This window comes from Sciurus vulgaris (genome assembly GCF_902686455.1).
Source record: "Sciurus vulgaris genome assembly, chromosome: 8".
Classification (NCBI taxonomy): domain Eukaryota; kingdom Metazoa; phylum Chordata; class Mammalia; order Rodentia; family Sciuridae; genus Sciurus; species Sciurus vulgaris.
In genome coordinates, this window is record NC_136468.1 from 78,790,827 (window position 1) to 78,810,980 (window position 20,154).

The window sequence follows — 20,154 nt, forward strand, 5'->3', positions numbered from 1 at the left end:
GACTGGAAATATAGCAGCAAATCAAACATGACTTTAAAATCAACTTTTTTTTGGGGGGGGGTACTGGGGATCTAACTTAGGGATGCTTTATCATGGAGCTACATCCCCAACCCTTTTTAATTTAATTTTATTTATTTTTATATATTTTTTTAGTTGTTGATGGACCTGTATTTAATTCATTTATTTATATGTGGTGCTGAGGATTGAACCCAGGGCATCACCTATGCCAGGCAACCACTGTACCACTGAGTCACAACCCCAGCCCTCCTTTTTAATTTTTTATTATGAGATTTTCTCACTCAGTTGCTGAAGCTGGCCTTGAATTTAAGATTCTCCTGTCTCAGTCTCCTGAGCCACTAGTTTACAGGCAGGTGCCACTGCCCCAGGCCAAATCTCTTTTGTGTATGTAAGGTTGAGAACTGTATTCAGTCCATGAACATTTGTCCACTGTATGTTCTCTACTAAAAACAGTGGGAAATAAATACAGATATGAATGCTTGTCTTGCAAAGACAGGGTCTAGTTTCGGAAATTGTATATAAGGCTAGTTTAGGTGCCATAAAATTAAGGAATGGGGAACATCTTTGCGGGATAGGAATAAAGGTGTGATTTAATTGGACAAATGTAGAATTAGTATACAGATCTGAGATTATTTAGGATATAAATAAAACTTGTTTGGGATTATTTTAATAGTATGTTTTTATATGAATATTTTAGATTGAAAATATTTTGACAAATATTTGGAAAAGAACTTTTAAAAATTTAGTGGTTTTTCTTTTTTTTTTTGTTGGTTGTTTTTTTCCCCGTGCTAGAGATCAAACCCAGGGCCTTGCACATGCTAGGCAAGTACTTCACCCCTGAACCCCTGAAGTACATCCCCAGCTCTATATTTTTAAGGAATATTCCTTGTACTTCTTAACCGGAGAAGAAAAATCTATTTAAAAAAAAAAAGAAAGAAAGAAAGAAAGAAAGAAAAGTAGTTGGATAACTGACTTTGTTAAATAGAACCAAATTGAAAAATATGACCAAAAATGTGTTTACTGTGTTGGGATCTTTAAGAGTTGAACTGACAGTTCGTGTGTGTGTGTGTGTAAAAATATATGTAAAATGTATGTGGAAAAAAATATAAAGACTAATGGTTTAATATGTGGGTTTTAATTAAGATGTAAGGAATAATCCAGTGGCAGGGACACACATCTGCAATCCCAGTGGCTCAGGGAAGTTGAGTCGGGAAGATGGCAAATTCGAGACCAGCCTGGGCAGCTTAGCAAGACCTTGTCTCAAAATAAAAACAACTAAAAATACTGAGGATGTAGTTGAGTATAAAGTGCCTACTGGTTCAATCCCCAGTTTTGCCAGAACAAGAAGAAGAAGAATGTGAAAAACAAAAAATAACGTAGGATTTGCTTTCACAAAGGAAATTTCAGAAGTTTATTTTTTGTGTGTTCATTCTTCTAGACTAACTCCAAGTTTGTCTCTTTCTCCCCCTAAATCTTTGGTTGTTTTGAGAAAAATCCTCAGGTAACATCAAAAATTATACAAAATTATATCAATTCTAAGATATTGGTTTGCACTTTAACATTACTGAAATTGGGATACATTTTATAATAAAATGTGCTATGTTTTTCAGATTAAAAAAGACTAATTTATGGAGGGAAAATCACCAGATTTATGAATAAAACTCAACTTTTCTAACTCCACCCCTAGACAATTTTATTTCATCTTCAGTTTCTTCATATATAAATTGGTAATATTTTCCATTCTCCCCTCTTGCAGTTGTACTCAAAGTAAGATGTGTATAAATGCTTTGGATATATTACAGAAGTAAAATGAGTCATTACAGGTTCTGGTGGAAAAGGTTTTTAATTTTAGATTAATTTTAAATTTCTGAATTACAAACCAGCATGCTACAATAAAAAGAATTTCAAACTCTTGGGATTTTTTTAACATGTACAACTTGCTGATAAGTCAACAGACTCCAGGAAGGGAAGAGTTCATATCCTCAAAATAAAATAAATCTTTCAGTTCTGAGAAAAAATTGATTGAGGTGTAGTAAGTATAAATTTGGAAGTACAAGGTTTACATTTTTGATTTAATTTTGTGCATTTTTTTCCCCCTGAGTCCCAATCTGGACACTAGAATGCTGGAAATTTTGTAATTTTTGTTCCATCTTAACTCAAATGAAAAAATACCAGTACTTCAGCCAAAGGAAAAAAAAAAATGTACTTATTGCAGTTGTTTTCACATTACTGCATTTGACATTTTTCAAAATTCTGATCATTTTCTAAATTCTAGTTTAATATTTTTAATGTGATTAGATTTATAGCATTATCTGTCATTCAAACTCCTGAATAAATAAATAAAATAAATTTATTTGGTTCTGAATATTTATTTGCATTTTAAGTAAAAATTATTCACTATTTACAGAATATGGAATTTTCAGAAGATATGTTGATATTTATAATCTGATTTTGTGCCAAATGTTTTCCTAAAATTTCCCACCTTTTGATTTAAAAATACAGTAACAAAAATGTCCTATTCGTGCCATTTTTCATTTGAAATGGGATTACTGACATGCACAAATTTTAACTACAAAATTATTAAAGACATTTCCAAAGAAAGAAACAATTAACTTTGGGGAAAATTCAGCCTATAGTTTAAAAGTGAGATTTGAACATCTTACTGTCCTAATTTATATGGAAGTCACTGTGACCTGAAGCAGGTGTCATCATTTCAAACACATTTGAGTTTTTGGTGAGGGCAGGCTGGGTCTGTTCCATCTTCCTTCTTATATTCAGCTGAATTTACATAATTTTACCACAATGTAAAAGAATCCAAATCCACTTTAAAAAATGTATGAAAACCCAGCCAGGTACCATGGCACATGCCTGTAATCCCAGCAGGTGGGGAGGCTGAGGCAGGAGGATTGCCTCAAAGACAGTCTTGGCAACCTAGTGAGGCACTTAGCAACTTAGTCAGACCCTGTCTGTAATAAACTATTTTAAAAAAGAGCTGGTGATGTAGTTCAGTGGTTAAGCATTCCTGAGTTCAATCCCCAGTATCCCCCTGCCTCCAAAGAAGCATGAAAACCCTAGGAGAACGAATTCTTTAGCATGCCATTCGAGATTTTTCACCACCCTCTGACCTCCTATTTACATTGCTTTATGCTTGGATTGCCCACAAAATTATGCCCTTTTTCCGCCTTGATGTCTTAGCCGCTAATCCTAGACTCTTCTGTCAGGAAGAAGTCTTTATTTTTTTGGTATCAGGGAATTAACCCAAGGGTGTTTTACCACTGAGCCACATCCCCAACCCTTTCTATTTTTTACTTTTAAGCCATTCTCACTAAATTGCTTATGGCCTTGCTAAATTGCTGAGTCTGGCTTTGAACATGTGATCTTCCTGCCTCAGCCTCCAGAATTGCTGGGATTATAGGCATGCAACACCACTCCATTTATTTTAAAATTTTCTCTCTACAATCTTGAGTGCTGTCCAGAGTAATTTGTGGATACAGGGCATGTGATTTTTCTTTTATGTTTCTTATCTATTTGAGGATTACAGTAAGAGCTGAGAACTGATATTGTCAGATTTTGTTTTACTCTGTTGTTGCTGTTGACTTACCGTTGCGGGATCTTATAGATGTATTCCTGTCTTCTCAGTGAGACCCTTAGCTTCTGGTTGACATAAAGCATAACTTTCTCTGTGATCTATTTACCCCCTTGTTTGCATTGTTAAGCTTGTAGTTATTTTTATTTTGAGTAACATAGAGGTTATGTTTTCTAAATACTTAGTTGAATTTACAGAATTGGCTGCTCCTTTTCCAGCTATTGTTTACGGGAAAAAACTCACATCTGGAAAACTGTACCTTGTTCACACTGATCACTGGGAATGTAGCTCCATAGTAGAGTTCTTGCCTATCATGTGCCGGACTTTGAGGTTCATCCCTAGCACTTGGGTGGGGGATGGAGAGGGAGTTAAATCCAGAAGCATAGCCAATTTACTTTTATTTTTTGTGGTGCTGGGTATTAAACCCAGCATCTTCTACATACTGGGCAGGTACTCTGTGCTGAGCTACATCCCTAACCCATGGCCTGATATTTTAAAGTATAAAAGTTAGCTGCAGATTAAACTTTAATTAAAATTTAATATTCTTTTTTTCTATCCACTGTAGAATGTAATTTTTCATGAAGTACTTTTTTGTTCCATTGTTGGACAACCTTTTAAACACCTCTGGGGATTTTCTGTGACCTTTCACATGAACAAGTCTACATCTGGTATAGTTGTAAATTATACTATAACTATTTTGCTGGGGTTCTTTATATTGTGAGTCTAATATAAATGTATTATAAGATGAACCCAAGTCATTTTCTTTCTTTTATTCATTCCAAACATAAATATTAATTGAACAACAATAGCCTAAAACAAACCAAGATTCTTCTTCATGGAGCTTAATTATAGAGGCAGACAGATTATAAGCAAATAAATAAGTAAATTACATATCATATTAGAACATGAAAAAGTGCCCTGGAGAAAAATGAAGCAGAATGTAGGGAATGAATATGGTGGGAGAGTGGGGGTTGTTGAATAAGAAGGGGTACAGAGTTTTATCTATGATGGTTACAACTGGCTTGCTTGGGAAGACCACCTTGGAAGAAAGGCTTGAAAGAGATGAAGGATAAATATCTTGGAAAAGTGTTTTTCAGGTAGAGGGACCAGCTTTTGAAAAAACCCTGATGGAGGAGTATTCCTGGTTTATGTAAGGGACAGAAGAGTCGGGTGTGTCTAGGACACCAACAAACAGTGCAGTGGTAGAACTGAGGTCAGAGACGTTAAGGGACCTAGATTATAAATGGTCTGAAGGGTAGTATAAGGACTTGAGCTTTTATACCAAATAAAATGGGGAGCCATTGGTGGATTTGGCCTGAGGGTTGATGGCATATATATATTTTACTAGGGATTCAACTCAGGGGTTCTTTATCACTGGGCTACATCCTTAGTCCTTTTAAATTTTTATTTTGAGATAGGCTCTCACTAAATAGCCCAGGCTGGCTTTGAACTTGAGATCCTCCTGCCTCAGCCTCCTGAGTCAATAGAACTATAGGCATGCCTGGCTATGATTTTTATGTAAAAGATTGTCTGCCCTTCTATTGAGAATTGTATTAGAGGGTCCAGGCTGAAGCAGTACAACTAATTAGAAGGATATCGATGTAATTTAGGCCTGGGATGATAGAGAGTTGGACCAGTATGTCAACAATGAAAATAAAAGAAATAGATTCTGGGGCTCTTTTTATGGTTAAGCCAACAAGATTTCCTGATGGATAGGAAATGGGGTGGGAGAGAAAGGGATGAGTTGCAGATTACATGAGATTATGACCCAAGCGGCTGGTAGGATGGATATACCATAAACTGGGACAGGGAAAGCTATGGGTGAAGCAAGATTTGGGATGAAAATCAGGGGTTCAGTATTAGCCTTTTTTGCCATTAGGCACCCAGGTGGAGATGTCAGATGCACAGACTAACAACATTGGTATTCAGGGGAGAGGGCGTCAGGAGATTTAAGTTCAGAGAGTTGTTAGCATAGAGAATGCTATTTACAGAGCTGAGAGTGGATGACATCAACAAGTTAGTGAGGTTAGATAGAAAAGGGCAGACATGGATTGAAGCAGTGAAGTTCGTCCACTAAGAAGTCTAGGAGACAAAGCAGGTTCTGTGAAGGAGTGGGGGAAGGAATAGCTGGTCATGTGAGAGGAAAACCTGGCAGGGTTTGGTGTCCTGGACACCAAGTACAAACTGAGTTAAGAAGATGGGGTTGAACGTGTGTCAAGTGCTGCTACTGAGACTTAATTCTTGAATTTAGCAATAAAGTCATTGGAAAGAGCAGGTACCGGTTTTATTTTTCTTGAGATAACGATAAGCCTGTCTACAGTAAGGACCTGTGTCTCAATCTTTCTCGCTTTCCTTTGTGCACTACACAGTCGTGGCATATGGTTGGCATTTAGTTAATTGAATGCAGGAATCAGTGCAGGGTTGTTCTGCCCATAACTTCACTTCTTGTCATTTAGAACTGCTCCAGAGAAGGAAGGGTAGGATAGGATTGGAACTTGCTTGCCAGCTGTGGGTGCCATTGCGAACTAGTTATCCCTGGAGAATGACAAGTTAGGGTTTCTCACTTTCAGTTCCCTTTATGTAATTTCTTTTCAAGAGTTATTATATGCTTCATATTTTCTGTCTAGTAAGAATAAAATCAATGGTACTGTGGAGAACCATAAGGAAAAAAATATGTCCAAGAGCACTTTGGGCCTTTTGTATGATTTTTTTTAAAGACATTTTTAAAAAAATTTGTTTTTTGTATGATTTGAAGAATTAAAAACAATGGAAGAACTGAGGTTTTGTCTTTAACATTGTCTATTTAGCAATATCTAAATAACATTGTCTATTTAGCAATATCTGGATTATTAATAGAGTTTTCACATTTCCCTCCAGATGTTTGGAATCATAGAAACATCTCTGAATTGCTTATTAGTTTAAAACATTTCAAAGTTCAGGAAACAGTTCAGTTTTCAAGCATATTTCCTTATAAAGGTGAAACATGGAGGAAGGTGGTCTGAGACTTTTCTTCCTATGTCAGTGCATGCTGCATTACATTTTGGTGGTACAGTTCTTCTTTAATAATGATATGATTTTTCTTGCCTTTTACTACCAACATAACTTTTCTCTTGCTTTATTGCTAACATTTTTGAATAATTACAACATCTGATCCAGTGTTATCAAATGTTTTAAGTTCTTTTAGCCTCAGAGCAAGTTACTTACTCTAGTAGAATTTTTGTGCTAACATTCAAATCTGTTTTTTCATCTTATTCTTGAAATGTGGATATTTGATGAAAGAATGAAAATCACTTTTATAGGTTATATAGACTAAGTATAACCTGGAACATCATTAGACTGAATTTCTTCCCCCCAGATATTGTATAGGTTGGTGAATAAGCATTTGCCCGTCCTTAACGTGTAATGAGCAATATCAAGAGCCCTTTCATTCAATATGTTTTGAGCACCTCTTCAGTAGTAGGCACTTAGCCAGGTGCTAGGAATATAAGATCAACGTGTGCCTTGATTGAATGGCACTCTATGTAGAGGGCCCCTTAAAAGAATTCAAAGTACAGGGGTGGGGATTAGTGGCTAACAAATTGCCTCCAGGGGTAATCCAGGCCTTTCACATCCTGAAATTTAAGAGCCCCATGTAGACTTTATCCTAAAACAAGAAACAAAGGATAGCCAGCTGGAGAATGACCTAATTGGATCAACTTTAAACAAAGACCACCATGTTAGTGTCTAAGTTTGTTTTCTGCTGCCAGAACAGAACATCACGGACTGGGTACTTTATAAAGAAAAGAAATTTATTTCTCACAATTCTGGAGGTTGGAAGGTTCAGGCTTGGGGGCAGCATCTGGTGAGGGTCTTCTTGCGGCATTGTAATATGGAGGAAGTCATCACATGACGAGAGAGGGGGTGTATTGGTCCCTTCCTCCTCTTAAACTTTTTTTTTTCTTTTTTTGAAGAACTGGGGATTGAACCCAGGGGTGCTCTACCTCTGAGCTATATCCCCAGTCTTTTTTCTTTTTCTTTTTCTTTTTCTTTTTCTTTTTTTTTAAACTTAAGACAGAGTTTTAGTAATTTGATGAGGTTTACCTTGAGATCTTCCTCCTTCAGCCTCCCAAACCATGATACCTGGCTCTTCATATAAAGTTTCTAATCCCCACACCTGAAGAATTCATCTAATCCTAATTACCTCCCCAAATTTCCACTTACAAATATCACCAGCATATGGATTTGAAAATTAAGTTTCTAACATTCAAGCTTTGGGAGGACACGTTCAAGACAGCAATAGGAAGATTTCAGTTGCAGGAAATAGGTGCCCAGCTATACCACTGCTTAAAATGGTCAAGTGTATCATTTCCATTGAGAAAGAGGTGAGAAAGTAAGCAATCCCAGACAAGGTACACAATCCAAGCATGTTGTCATGCACCCATTCTCCATTTGTATTCCTGTTATGTGACTTTCTTCTAGGCACCAGAATTTGTTCATGCCAGAAGAAAGATGATGCTCTGAAATGCTTTTCCTTCTGAGGTTTTTTTCTTTTGCTGGTTTGGGGTGCGGGGTGGCAGATTTATTGAGGTATTAGTGACCATGCCTTTTTACAGTGTAGCATTTGAAAAGTTTTGGTATTTGTGTACATCTGTGACTCCATCACTACGTTCAAGACCCGAACATATCCATCGTCCACAGAAGTCTCCTCATCCTTTTTTGTAATTTGTCTGTTTTCTCACCATATCTATAGATTTGGAACTGACCTACTCAGAAGTAAAATTAAGATGGAGCTAAATTTAGTAAGCCTAGGGAGGGTGTTTGGAGAAAAAAATATGGCCTAGGATGTTACTGTGGCTCTTTAACACCTTTTTTGACTTTGGATTAAAAAATTTTAGAGAGGTCTTCTATAAACATTTTTAAAAAGTTTTTTTTTTAAATTGACACACAGCAATTGTACATATTTAATGTGCTACAATGTGGCATTTCAGTTCATCTATATACAATGTGTGATGTTCAGAGAAATTGACATCATCACCCCAGACATACATTATTTCATTTGGGGTGGGAAAATTCAGAATCCTCAACTAGCTATGGTGGAATTTTCATTTAATCGTTGTCAACCATAGCTACCCTACTGTGCTGTGAAGCATTAAACATTATTCGCCCTACCCACCTGTACTCCTGGCCCATTAATTGTCTCTATAGTCCTCTCCCTTCCCCCATTCCACCCTCTTCCCAGGCTGTGGTAATCTCTCTTTTCTACCTCAGCAAAAAAGCAAAGCACGAGGATAAGAAAGATATGTGTTAGGCAGCAGAAGACACATGTCCACCACAAAGATTGATCTTTGGGGCAGCAGTTGTTTGGTTCTTAATTCTAGAATATTCTAGCAATTTCTTCTTCTTTATTTGAAAGTGTCATAGTTTAACATTTCATTACTTAATGCTAGATTATAAAGAACATCATGCATACACACACATACACATATATACACATATATAAATATATTTTTAGTAGCATTGCATGTATCAATCCAAAAGGGGTATAAACACATGTTGATTAGTTTTAAGCATTTCTGTTTACTGGAGTGACCTCAGAGATAAGGTCTCTTCATCCTAAGGAGAATTTCTTCTTCCCCCACTCTAGGTAGCCCAGTGTGTGCTCTTGTGCTTGTCTGTGAATTTAAGTGTATATGGCAGAATTTTTCATTCAGATAAAAGAAAAATAAAAAGCACAACAAGGGTAAGTTAGCATTTGGTAGCTAACTAATGGAAAGGTCATATGAGAAGAGGGATTTGTTGTTCTTTTACACATTACTATGTAGTCAAATCTCATAGGAAGTAAATTAAGAAGATCTATTCAAATGGCAAAACAAGAACCCAAATTCTTATACAATGTAATGGTAACTGATATTAAGGTGTTAAATATTCCTTAAGTACATTACTGGGCACTATGATATAGTCCTAGGTGGAGGGGAAAATGCACCAAACAGGAAGTTTGCTACAACTCTACCACTACATCATTTGGATGCCACCTTGCTACTGCGATGTCCTCACCTCCAAAATGAAGGGGCTACATTAAGATGACTGACCAGGTACCTTTGTGCCCTGGGGTTCTGTGGTTTTGTGCTGTCTTTTAAGCCTGGCTGAGGATCTCTATATCCCTTGCATGAGACCCTCCTATTTATTCACCTTCAGAATCTACTCATGCGTGAGCTGGTAGTCTTGCTGCTGCTACCTCTTTGGGATTTGCTTGGTGAAGCCATAACAATTTGACATATTTTTATAATCTTGCTGTGGTGTGCCTTTTCCATTACAGGTCTTTTAACTCTCTCTTAAAGCTCTTTTTATATGGCTAACTTTTCTTTGTTCTAAAGAGAAAACAGGAAAGGTCGGTGCTTCCTGCTCATAAAAACATCGCTATCAAGGAGTTAACAGATCCATAATCTGTTTTTATCAGCATTCTGTCTCCCAAAGGAAGGAAACTATTTGTCATGGGTCTAAATTTACTTTCTATTATAATTGGTTTCATAAGGAAGCTGTTATTATAATTGAACAAAGGATTCTTTGCAGTTCCTTTGTCTACCAAGTTATAGTGACAAGCTTAGACTTTTTAATTATGCAGTTAGAATTAATTTTATTGGAATCAATAATTTTTAGATCACTAGTTTGTAAGACTTATAATCTCTTTAAAATTGCAGACCAACGGTAACATGTAATTATCACTAAGCAATAAATTGTTTCATTATTATCTTTAAAAGAATCTCCTTTAGTAAAAGTTAACAAAATACTAGTAATCAAATCTTAGAGGCACTTTAGGTGCTATTTTTAACTTTAAAAAGTTAATTATGAACATTTGGGAGATTTTCGTTGTATCTTACAAATATCACTCTTACATACATTGTTTTCAATTTTTTAATGAAAAAATATTCAGGGAGTTTAATGAGAAAATTGATTATCTCAAATAAGTTCATATTAATGCAATTTCACTATTGTAGTAATAGATGCACAATTTGTTTTGGATTAGTTGAATCAGTTCTCTTCTACCTTTCATAGCCCTTGTAAATGACTTCTGTGTGGAGAAGGGTGATGTCTTGGTTCATACTTGAGACCAAGTGTGATGGACATTTTGTTACACAGGTGTGGAGACTCCATAAATTATTACCTGCTGCCTTCAGGTATGTATCACCGTCATTTTAAAGCTTTCCTTTTTTTCTAAGTGGTAGCAAATTAGAGGAGGGAATGTGGGCCATACTTGATGATTCAATTGTAATTAACACAAAATTGTTTTTTTTTTTTTTTTTTTTTTTTATTAAACACAAAAGTTTTGAAAGAAAAACAAGACTATCTTCATTCAAATTACTGGGTTTGGGAAATGGGAGGAACTAAGGCTGGTTGAGGAAAAAATGGACCAGTCTGTGGGGCTTCAGGTTCCCTCTCCAGCCTGCTTGTTTCCCCTCTTCAGAACTCACTGTCCTGAAGTCAGCATCTGTATGTATGGCATCCCAGACAACTTCACACACTGATTTCCACAGGGAATATTAAATGTTTTTTATGTTTGAAAACATATACAAATGGTATGTTTCATGTGTGTTTGTACAACTTATCGGATTTATAGTTTTGAAGTTTATTATTTCATAGAAATAGATTAAAAAATCATTTGGGTTCTGTTGTGTGATGACACCAAAGTTTAGGAATCTCCATTTCGAGTTTGAGGTCGTTTTCAGCTTTTTACGGTTGCAAACAAGGCTGTGGCAGAATCCTGGTGTATTTCTAGTTGGTGAAATGCATGTTCTCTTGGGGATTAACCTAGAAACAGAATTGCAGCATTAATAAGGGATACACATCTTTTGCTTTCTTGCCAAATTTTTCTATAAGGTAGCAACAACAGTTGCTGGATCCCTGCGCCCTTGGGGTCTTTGAGCCTAATTTTTGACAATCCAGTGCTTGTGAGTTCATATATGTGGATGTTAATATTTGATATTTTGATTTTTATTGAGTGGCTTTTTGGATTCTTCAGTGATGACCTCATTACCTTTGATGTCTCTTCAGGGTGCTTTTTGCCTTTTTAAATTGATTTGTAAGGGTTGGAGATATTTAGTCCTAGGCTTATCCTTTTTTAAAAAAATATTTTGTAGATGTTGGTAGACCTTTGTTTTATTCATTTATTTATATGTGGTGCTGAGAATCCAACCCAGTGCCTCAAACATGCTAGGCAAGTGCTCCGCCATTGAGCCACAACTCTGGCCCCTAAGCTTATCCTTTTTTTGTCTTATATCTTTCATTATATAAAATTGTAAAATAGGAATATGTATCAGAATCTGCTGCCAGAAAGCCCTAATTCATATTCCACTTCTACTGCCCCTTACTTGCTGTGTAACCTTGGGCAAATTACTTAACATCTCTGTGAACAATTTTTTTCCATCTGGGAAATGAAAGCTGTAGTACAACTTATCTTCTTGGGTTGTTGTAAAGGTTAATTGGTTAATAAATGTAAAACACTTAGAATATTTTTTTCATACATCAAATGTCATAGTAGTGTGTGCTTTTTGAATCTTGGTTAAAAAATATTTCTTTAACCACAAAATTATTGCAATATATTTCTGTACTTTTGTTTTTTAACTTTCAAAGTGTGCTTTTTATAGGTAGGGTTAAATTGATCGGGTAAGGTAGGGACTAATACTATCCTCCTTCACAATAGAAAGTAATTGTCATAGAGCTGCTCATTAAAGCCTCCACTTTCCCTACTGATTTAGAATTCCAGCTCTCTCAAACACCATGCTGTTGGCTTATGTTGATCTGTGACTTGGTTTAAATTGCTTGGTTTAAATTAAAGTAAGTTCTGACTTTTGTTAGGATGGTTTTTAACTTCTTCAGTTTTGATTTTTTTTTTTTTTTTTTTTGGTACCAGGGATTGAACCCAGAGCTTCTTAACCAGTGAGGCACATCCCCAACCCTTTTTACTTTTATTTTGAGACAGTGTCTCACTAAGTTACTTAGGGCCTTACTAAATTGCTGAGGCTGGCCTTGAACTTGTGAGCCTCCTGCCTCAGCCTCTGGAGTCCCTGGGATTATAGGCATGTGCTACCATGCCCAGCATTTCTTTGGTTGTTTTAATTTTATTATTTACTTATTTTTACTAATGTTTAAATAATGAAACACTCCCAAAAGATGTAGAATCAAACTTAAGATTTCCAAAATAGGATGAAAAGTCAAAGGCAGAGTTCAGGACAGTTGGATTTGACTACTAGCAAGGTGTGATTTGCCCCCAGCAACATTTTTTTCTGCCTGGAGCTGGTGACAGTACAGGGTTGAAAAAGTATAGCAGATAGAGGTGTTTGTCCTTAATGTTCTGGAGTGTTTCCAGCTCATCTGTGTCATTCTTCCTTCCATGTGAATTAAAACTCTCCTATTTTGACTAGAATTACATTGAATTTGTGGGTTAGTTGGGGATGAGTTAGTGTTCTATTGTGAGTGTCTCTTCCTGTATGAACATCATATAGCTCTTAATTTAGATCTTTATCATGTTCTTCAATTCATTTTACCATTTTCTCCAGAAGCTCTTATGCTGGCTGCTTTTGTTAGATTTATTCATCTGCACTTTGTATTCTGGGGGCCTATTACAAGTTGAATCCTAAGAAAATATATAAAAACTGTTTTGGTTGAATCAGCATGCTGTTGATTTTTGTATATTGATCCTGTTTCTAGTAACTTTGCTGGTTCTTATCAATTTTAGTAATTGGCAAATGTTTAGGATTTCCTTTGTACATACTTGTACTAATTTGTGAATAATGCCAGGGGTGCTCTTCCTGCTCCACCCATCCCCCCCTTCACTCTTGCTTAGTGACCTGAGACCTTCTACAGTGCTGTGTAGAAGAGGTGAATTTATTCTTGAGTTTTGAAGGAAATATTTCTTATGTTTTGTCACTGAGTGTGATTTTTTGCTTTGAATTTTTGGTAGCTATTTCTTAGGGAAATTTTAAGGTATTTAATCTTATTCTTTTTCTTAAAAAATAATTTTGCCTAAGGGCCATTATTATTTTTTTCTTTTTAAATTATGTTTTATCTTTTTTACCAGGTTTCTCTGCATGCTTAGTTTTGGCTCTTTTTCGAGTCATTTTAAAAATATATATTTCCCCCCCCCCCCAGCCAAATTGTGTGTGTGTTTTAATCTATTTAGTTAGCTTAAATGTATTAATTTTAGTCTCATTAATTTTTTAACCTCAAGTTCTTGGAAACTACTTGTTTTGTGTGTGTTACATCTCTCATAGTATTTGTTTCTCATGTGTTTTGTAGTGTTTGCTAAGTTTAACAATGGTCACACATGCGTGTATATAATTTTTTTTTTTTAACAGTTTTTGGGAATGGTATTGAAGTTGGCATTTGAAAATGCCCTTCCTGAGTCATTTTGGAGTTGCTTCTATGAGTTTTTCTTTCACAAATGCCATCACAATCTGATCAGCTTTTATCTGAAATACTTGGCATGAAGATTCCTGGACGTATGGGGTAGTTTACATTTAAACTCCAAATATAGAGCTGGGTGTGGTGTTTCTCTTTCTTGTAGATTCTGTGAAGAGTTTCAAAAATCTTCGCTGTCTTCCTGGATGTTTAGTTGTTGTTTTTCTATAACGTCTTACTTACACTGAGAAAATAGTTTCTTGGAGTTACTAGCTCTGTGGTCTCAGTTTCACTTCCCAGTTCTGCTTGGCTTGAAACCAAAGTCCTTCTCCTTCAGGGACTGTTCTGATCCAGGAGCTCCTTCCCCAGGCGTCCTGGGCCCACCCAACCAATTGCCTGCTTATGGTTTGAGCTTTCCGTTCTCCTTTCATTTCTGGTCTCTGGGGACTTCCCAGGGTTTCTTCATGCTCACATATATATTTAAATAAAATGTTAAAATATTTTGCAATGTTTTGAAATATTTTAGCGGGAAAGATTCTTGGGGTAACTCAGCTGCCCATTTCTCACCCCCTGTGGTAGACTGAGTGCTGACTGACCCCAGGGGAGTTCACATCCTAATCCTTGGAATCTGCCAGTATGTTACCTCGCAAAGCAAAAGGGACTTTGAAGATGTGATTGAATTGTGAGACCCTGGAGATGGGGAGGTTATTCCTTATAAAATCACAAAGGTTCTTATAAGTGGTAGGCAGAATGGTCAGGGAAAAGGAGATAATGCTGAGAGAAGTGGGTTGTATTCTGAGATTTGAAGATGGTATACTCCTGACTTTGAAGGGGAAGGAGGGACTGTATACCAAGGAATGCCAGAACTTGGAACCCTCTCGAAGCTAGAAAGGGTGGAAAACAGATTCTCCCCTGGAACTTCCAGAAGAAATGCAATCTGATTGATCCAGCAATGTCAACCTATCCAGGTTGGTCTTTTGGCCTCTGGATTTATAGAGAATAAATTGGTGTTGTTTTATGTCACTATACTTGGGTAATTTTTTCAAGCAACAATTGGAAATCTTCAGTGGTTCTGAAAGATTTCCTGGTTGGAGTAATAGGGATATACTAAAACCTGTTGAAGACATAGCAGAATCACCTTGGTAAGGAATTTCCTACACAGTTAAAGAAGGGAGCAACTTCTTTTCCCTATGGTGTGGGGGAGGGAGGGTAAGGGGAGGGATTCAGAGCAGAGATCCTTGTGAATGTTCTAGATAACATTTTCAATAATAGTATAATGCCTAATCAGAGAACTGGACCAGTGCCCTCCACCCTTTGGTTGTAAAAATTCTATGGAGCAAGATGCTGTAGGGCCTGCCTGTAGTCCTAGGTCTTGGGGAGGCTGAGTATAGGAGGTTGGGGCTAGCCTGACAATATTCAAGATCCTGACTCTTAAAAAAAAAAAAAAATGGCAAGGAGAGTAGATTCTCATTAATGAGCCTATTATTTGGCAATTAAGTGAGAATTGACCAGGTTTCTCATTGCTGAAATGCTGCTGTTGGTTTCAAAGGTTTGGTTTATGGGGAGGATGCTGACAGATCTGAGTATTTCAAAATGGCTGTATACTTGGGATCACATTGATAGTAAAATATCAGGCACTTTCTATCACAGAGGTTCCTGACTAGTCCAACTCCAAGTGTGCAAATTGTCCTCTATTTCTTTCCTAGAGCTGCTATGACAAATTACCACAAACCTGGATGACTTAAAACACCAGAAACGTATTTTCTCATAGTTCTGGAAACCAGAAGTATGACATCAAGGTACCAGCAGGGTGAAGCTGCCTCTGGAGGCCCTGGGGGAGAATCTGTTCCTTGCATCTTGTGTTTTGGTGGCTACAGGCATTTTTTGTCTTGCACCTGCATCAATTTCTGCCTTTTGTTCCTTTGTTTACATCACCTCCTTTGTGTGAATGTGACTCAGAATTTCCCTCTGCCCTTCTCTCATAAGGATACTTTTGATGACACTGAGGCCCTACCTGATAATACAGGAAAAGCTCCTCCTTTGAAGATCCTTAACTAAGATCCTTAATCACATCTTTTGCCATGCAAATAGTATTCATTCTTTTGCTACATAAGATAATATTCACAGTTTTTTTTTTTTTTCCAAGTTTACTATCTGCTTCTTCACTCTTTCCTTACAGTCTTTCACCTGTTTATCTGGATTTTTTTTCCCCCCGGTGGGGAGGGGATTAGTATCTTATATTCTTACCCATTTTAAAAAATCTCTGATTTAACAATTAATTGGTCCTATTGTAATTTTTCACTTTTTCTTCTACGACCTAGAGCAAACCTTTGGGCCAAATCTATTCACTGCTTGCTTGCTTGCTTTATAGCATATTAGCGAAGAACAGTTTTACATTTTTAAAAAGATCAAAAAAAAAACCTCCAAGAATAGTATGTTGTGATACTTGAAAATTATGTGCATTTAAATTTCAGTGTTTAAAGATATGATGTTATTTAAACATAGCCCTTTTTATTCACTTATGTATTACCCATTTCAGCTTTTGCATATAGTAGCACAATTGAATAGTTATGGCAGGGACCATATGATCTGCAAAGCCAAATAGTAAATATTGGGCCATTTAAAGAGAAACTTTGCTGACCCTTGATCTAGTTGGGATGTCTGGTCTCTGGAGTTTAGCACGTAATTGGCATTAACCATTTGTTGATGAATAATTGACTTTTAATCAGTATTTAAGAATGTTTAACGTTTTATATTTTTAATGTTTAAGCATTTCACTAATATAGTTGGGGGTTTTGTATGCTTCCCCCAAGGATTCTTTAAAACTATGGGATTAGAACATTTTTTTGATATATTATTCATGTTTCTGATCTTTTTGTCTCTGAGACTGAGATGATGTCTGTAAGACTAAGATGAAATATAAAGTGGTGGTCTATGAAATATAAAATTGATATCCCGTGAATTTAGTAGAATTAGTAAATATGCCTCATATCCAGGACTCTATTGTCAAGAGGGATGGTTAATTTTACGTGTCAACTTGTAGGTAGGCTGTGGTGCCCACTTGTTTGGTCAAATACTATTCTGGAGCTTGCTCTGAAGGAGCTTTGTAGGTACGACTGACATTGCAATCACTGTTCCTTAAGTAAAGCAGATTACTCCCTGCCATGTTGTAGGCCTCATCCAGTTGGTAAAAACCTTAAAAGCAACCACTGAGGTTTCCTGAGGAAGAAGAAATTCTGAGTTTCCAGCCTGCTGGCCTGCCCCACACATTCCTGACTTGCCAATCCTGACAGTCGTATAAGCCGGTTCTTTAGAATTTCTCCATCTGTCTCTCCCTTTCTCATTTTCTCTTGATAGACAATTAGAGATAAACAGTGATATCTCTGTTTGGTTCTACTTTTCTGGAGATCCATAACTGATAAGCTGCTCTAATGTGTATAAGTGTAGACCATCTTCCGTGTTTGGTACCACAATGCAGCATAGTCCCGTTGCCTCCTGAAGGCGAGGCCCATCCCAGCATCCTCCAGCCTTCTTCCTTCACACCTCCTTAAGGCTTCTGCCTTTTACACCTCGAGAAAGGAAATAGGATATATTTGGAAATCACAGAGTCAGAAATAAACTCACTTGTGAAGAGGCAGAGGACTTTTTCTCCATCTAAAATTGTTTAAAGTTGTGAGAAGACTGAGTGAGGACGATAAAAATGAAACAGAAGCAAATGGGCCTGCCGATAAGGAAAGGCACTAGACAAATTTCTGGGTGGCAAAGTGTGTGAGAGCTTTTTGCCTCCCCTGCCCCTCTAAAAACGAAAGCTTTCTGTGTGTGCCAGCTGCAGTGGAAACCACTGACTCTTGTAGCTCCGTAGCTTGGTTTTATGACATTACAGATGGTTTCTTTTGTTTTCAAGTTGTTCCTGTTTGGCAAAACTACAAACATATTTTGGGTAAAAATACAAATGAATGAACAGTATTTAGCAGTTTTGCTAAATATTCCAGTAAAAGTATAATTTGTCTAATAAACTATTTTACATAGAAAACGTCTATATTTGAGCAGAAAAAGATCCATTTGACTAAGTGGTAATTTTTATATTTCTAAACAGATTGGGCCTTTATGTCGTGCTAGAAAATATATTTTTTAATATTGTGATTCCTCCCAACTTATTATTACATCATCACCATTGCTCTAGGACATGGTTGACCACAAGGGCATGGAAGATGCTTGCTTCTTCTTGTTCTTCTCTCCATCTCCTCCCTGATACCTGCTTAAGTTACATCTTCTACAGGTTTAGTCTTTATTTTAAAAAAATAACAGTAACTTGGAGTTTTACAGGTTCCAGTCATTAGACATGTGTTCTACCCCTTCACCCAGAGATGTTTGATAAAAAGTATAAATATCATCCTTCAAGTATAAAATAATTTCTTCTTGTTCAGAATGCCATTTCATTCTAAGTAGCTGAAGTCTCGTATGCTTTTCATCCTGTTGAAGGTTTAAACAGTCTCTACTTCTCTGAATACTTATGTGCTAGATAATGACATCTAAAGCAGTCCATTTCAGTGACAGTTCTCAGAGCGACTTTTGAGGTTCCCCAGGGACCAGGGCCTTTGCTGGGTTCTGGGGATACATGGAGGTAAACATGGGCCCTTACTCTGAAGTGTCTCTCAGTCTTCTGGAGAAAGGCATGGTGTGCGCAATGATAGGAATAGTCTAACCAAACTCAAGGAACATAGATTGCCAGAGAGAGGGATTCAGTCAGTCTTTTGGGGCTGGGAAGACAAAGAAAGCTATAGTCCAGGTGGAATTTGAAGAAGATGAGCAGATTCCCTGTGAAGAAATGATTACATTGGACTGAGGTATATTGATGTCTACAAGTATCACGTATGCTGTTACTTCACAAACTTAAGTAGCAGGTGTTTAGACTTAGTAAAACAGGTGACCTCGGAGTTGCCTTGTTAATATTATAGATTATTGTTAGTCTAAAGCTTAACTAAGGATTAATATAGTTTAAACAATATAGTTTAAATATATAAACTATATTATATATAGTTTAAATATTTAAACTATATTATATATAATATATATAATATATAATATATAATATAGTTTAAAACAATACTAGCCACTGAGATCTTTTGTGTCTTCTAAGACAATCAGCCCTCCATATTCAACCAACTGTGGATCAGAAATATTCAGAAAACAAATTGCATCTTGGAGGAATATTTTTCCTGTCATTTCTTTAACAATACACTAAAACAATTATTTGTGTAGCATTTTTTTTTGTATTGAGAAACTTAGAGATGATTGAAAGTATATCAGGGTTTGTACAGAGGTTATATAAAATTACCACACCATTGTGTATGAAACTTGACATTCCTTAGGTTTTGTTATCTGAGGGGGCTGGTGGCTTCCTGGAACCAATCTCCTGTGTATATTGAGGGACAATTGTATTGAATATTAGCAAGTATTTGAAAGATAATAAGATCTAATTTACCTAAAAATGTTGATATTATGGAAATTGACATTTTCCCCTTTTCTCTCCTCCCTGTGCACCCCACCCTCCCTTTTTGCAGTTGGTTAGTCTGTTGCTAATTGGAATTGCGGCTTGGGGCATTGGCTTTGGGCTGATTTCCAGTCTCCGAGTGGTTGGTGTGGTCATTGCAGTGGGCATCTTCTTGTTTCTGATTGCATTAGTGGGACTGATCGGAGCTGTGAAACACCATCAGGTGTTGCTATTTTTTGTATCCTTTTTTAAAATTGGGATTTTTTTACACCAGTTGGGTTGCATTCTTTGAATACTATTTTGATGACTGTAGCTAATTTAATATTATTATTAGGAGATTAATCGCCAGAAAGCAACTCCCAGGAAGCTTGATGCACATTTGTTATACCAATATTAGGAATATTTCTGAGGATAAACGTATTGTATGTTTATCCCCACTCAGTCCTTGCCACCTTACACAGTATTCTGCAAGTTCATTATAGTCCTACTTATATATTGCTAATTTAGTTAAATTGAACTGATTCAGTGACCTAGGTTTTTTCCAACATGACAATGTTTTGTTTAGAATTTAACAGTATGTTTTAGACATAAGAAAGCTTATGTATGTTTATACTTATTTCCTGTTTAATATATGTAAGAATTTTTGTTTAATTTGAATAAAATTCTAATTATTTATTTATAT

General features: G+C 36.4%; 1 protein-coding gene across 1 annotated transcript in view; it reads left to right on the forward strand.

Moving 5' to 3' along the window:
* TSPAN13 (tetraspanin 13) overlaps nucleotides 1–20,154 on the forward strand; it is a 29,844-nt gene that overhangs the window by 3,073 nt on the left and 6,617 nt on the right. The window contains exon 2 of the mRNA XM_079151920.1: nucleotides 19,543–19,710. Within this exon, the coding sequence (XP_079008046.1) occupies nucleotides 19,543–19,710 (168 nt within the window). The remainder of the gene's footprint in view (nucleotides 1–19,542; nucleotides 19,711–20,154) is intronic.